Raw genomic sequence first — 2,400 nt, forward strand, 5'->3', positions numbered from 1 at the left:
GTATGTGATGTCAGCTAAAGATTGTGTTTCTTTATGTTTATATTATGTTATTTATGTGGCTGATTCCTTATAAATAAGACCTAACCCTATTTAAGGCTGTGAGTTGATCCAGAGGAAGGCAAAAACCTCCTTGAGGTATGAGCCAATTGTCCTCAAGTTGGAAAAATTCCTTCCTGACCCCAAATATGGCGATCAGAGCAAGTCCCAAGATCAAAGCCGACATCTACACCTATCTGTGTGTATATTTGTGTCTATGTATGTGTTAGTGTCTACACTAGTGTCTAACCTTCATGTATGTGGTGCGTGCTGCTTACCTGGCCTGTGCCGAGGTCTTACTAGTAACCAGGAGTTCAGGGATGATAGTCACTCGGGCTATTGTTCCTGAACTCGCCAGTTACCAATCAAGCACAGGCCGCTCCTGGGGGCGTAGAGGGTCTTCAGGAGAGGATGATGTTCGATGCCAGCCGAAGGATGCCAAGGTCGGGGTAGCATGATGGTAATACGCAGGATGCAGTTGGTGGAGAGAGGATGTTGTTGGTAAGCCGGGGTCTTCTACAGCAGCAGAGTCGTGTGTTCAGCAGACAGTTGTCGTGGGCCGAGCCTACAAGACATAAGAAGGAATTGTCAGTGTTACCAGTTGTGGATATAAACCAGTGAACTACTGTAACATAATGACTTGTATCAGGATCTGATTGGGATCTGATATAAAAAAGTTATTTTCTGCAACTGTGTCTTTACTATGAGGTATTGGGAGTTTTGTGATTGTGGAAGCCATAATAGAGGCCATATTGCTGGTCTTAATATATTTTCCCCAAAGTCCTTTGCTATGTTAGAGGAAATGGTTTATGTATTAAGCTTTCTACGGTATGTGAAGTTTTGCTACAGTGTATGGATATGATTGTAGGTGTCCTGTGTGTATAGGTGTACAGATATGTATGTGTGAGTGTGTATAGAGGATACTTACCCGATGGTCGCGGCTTCCTTCACAATCGGATTCTTCTCGTCATCCTAAGAAGAAGTAGAGACATGGTATTTACAGGAGCAATAATAATGTTATTATATGACCTCCTGAGCTGTCTGACACCAGAGGAACAATGATAATCAACACAGAGGTCTGCCTGAAGAACATCAACCCTAGAGGAGGAAGATCTTACCGGGTCCAGCTTGGTGAAGTGTACGAAAATCCGTCCACAGGGTGAAGGGGTGTACCACCCTCCGGCCACGGCAGGTCTCGATTCCTGGGAACTCTGCTGAAGGGTTTGAATGGCGGCTCTGCTCTTTTCATCTCCAGCTCCTCCCAATTCACGGTGTTGAAGAATCGGTGACCTCTGATATTCTTGTGGACACCCAGCCTCTTCTTTGGCTTCTTCCGCAGCAGTCTCTTCAGAAGATGCTTTACGTCAGCATCTAGCCAAGATGGGAATTTTGGCTTCTTTCTGGTGATGGACTTGATGATCTTTCTCCTGGAGGAGCCGTGGTAGAAGGGGGACTGTCCTGTCGCCATCCAGGATACGACAATCCCCAGGCCCCACCAGTCGACTGCTGCGTCGTAGTCCTTCTCACGAAGCACCTCTGGGGCCATGAATCTATAAGTGCCTGTCACTCCGCTGATCTTCTTAGACGGGACGACGCCGTCTTGGGCCAGCCCCAGGTCAATCAGGCGGATGTGTCCATCTCCGTCCAGCATGATGTTCGCCGGCTTTATGTCACTACAATGAAGAAAAGTAAAAAGGTTAATCTGTTGAGTGATGCAGTAATAATGTAGTAGAGAAATAATGTACCACAGCTTAACCAGTCCTAATTCAGGACTCTGGGAAAGCTGGGTACATTATCTTCACCAGGGAAACAGGGAGATGTGGGAAAGTTGTGCTTACCGATGGATGATGTAGCGTCGGTGCAGGAACTGGAGGCCGCATGCAATCTCCGCTGTGTAGAATCTGAGAAAAGAGTGTAGTATCAATGACATGAAATAAGTCCCCGACGTCATGTCACCATCATAGTGTCACCTGTACGCCCTCCACTCTTCTATATCTGTCATGTCGCCCTCAGTATCCCCCCGTCTCCTGATTAGTCATTTACTCACCTGACATGGTTGATGTCCAAGCTGCCGCACATCCTGATCATCGCCGCCAGGCTTCCTCCGGACAGATACTCCGTGATGAAGTAGGCCCGGTCTGCAGACTGCTGTGCGGCATACAGATGGTAGATGAAGGGGCAGTCTTGGGCCTTCAGGAGTATCCGCCGCTCTCTCCTTATGACGTCTGCCTTGCTCTTTCCTCTGTCAACAACCTTGATGGCCATGAAGGTGTTCCTTCCAGGAAAAGATGCCAGGACCACCTTAAGAAAGCAGATAAGAAATTATCACTGACAGCGGCCAGAAGGGAAAATCATATATATTTA

General features: G+C 47.2%; 1 protein-coding gene across 1 annotated transcript; it reads right to left on the minus strand.

Moving 5' to 3' along the window:
* Positions 1-983: 983 nt before the first annotated feature.
* On the minus strand, positions 984-2,140 carry LOC136605415 (protein kinase C theta type-like). The gene is made up of 4 exons (XM_066588947.1): positions 2,084-2,140; positions 1,875-1,937; positions 1,269-1,709; positions 984-1,008 (listed from the first exon to the last, which is right to left on the minus strand). The coding sequence occupies exons 1-4, from the start codon at positions 2,122-2,124 to the stop codon at positions 984-986; spliced, it is 570 nt and encodes a 189-aa protein (XP_066445044.1). The 5' UTR covers positions 2,125-2,140.
* Positions 2,141-2,400: the final 260 nt, after the last annotated feature.

The sequence above is a fragment of the Eleutherodactylus coqui genome, unplaced genomic scaffold (assembly GCF_035609145.1).
Source record: "Eleutherodactylus coqui strain aEleCoq1 unplaced genomic scaffold, aEleCoq1.hap1 HAP1_SCAFFOLD_415, whole genome shotgun sequence".
Classification (NCBI taxonomy): Eukaryota; Metazoa; Chordata; class Amphibia; order Anura; family Eleutherodactylidae; genus Eleutherodactylus; species Eleutherodactylus coqui.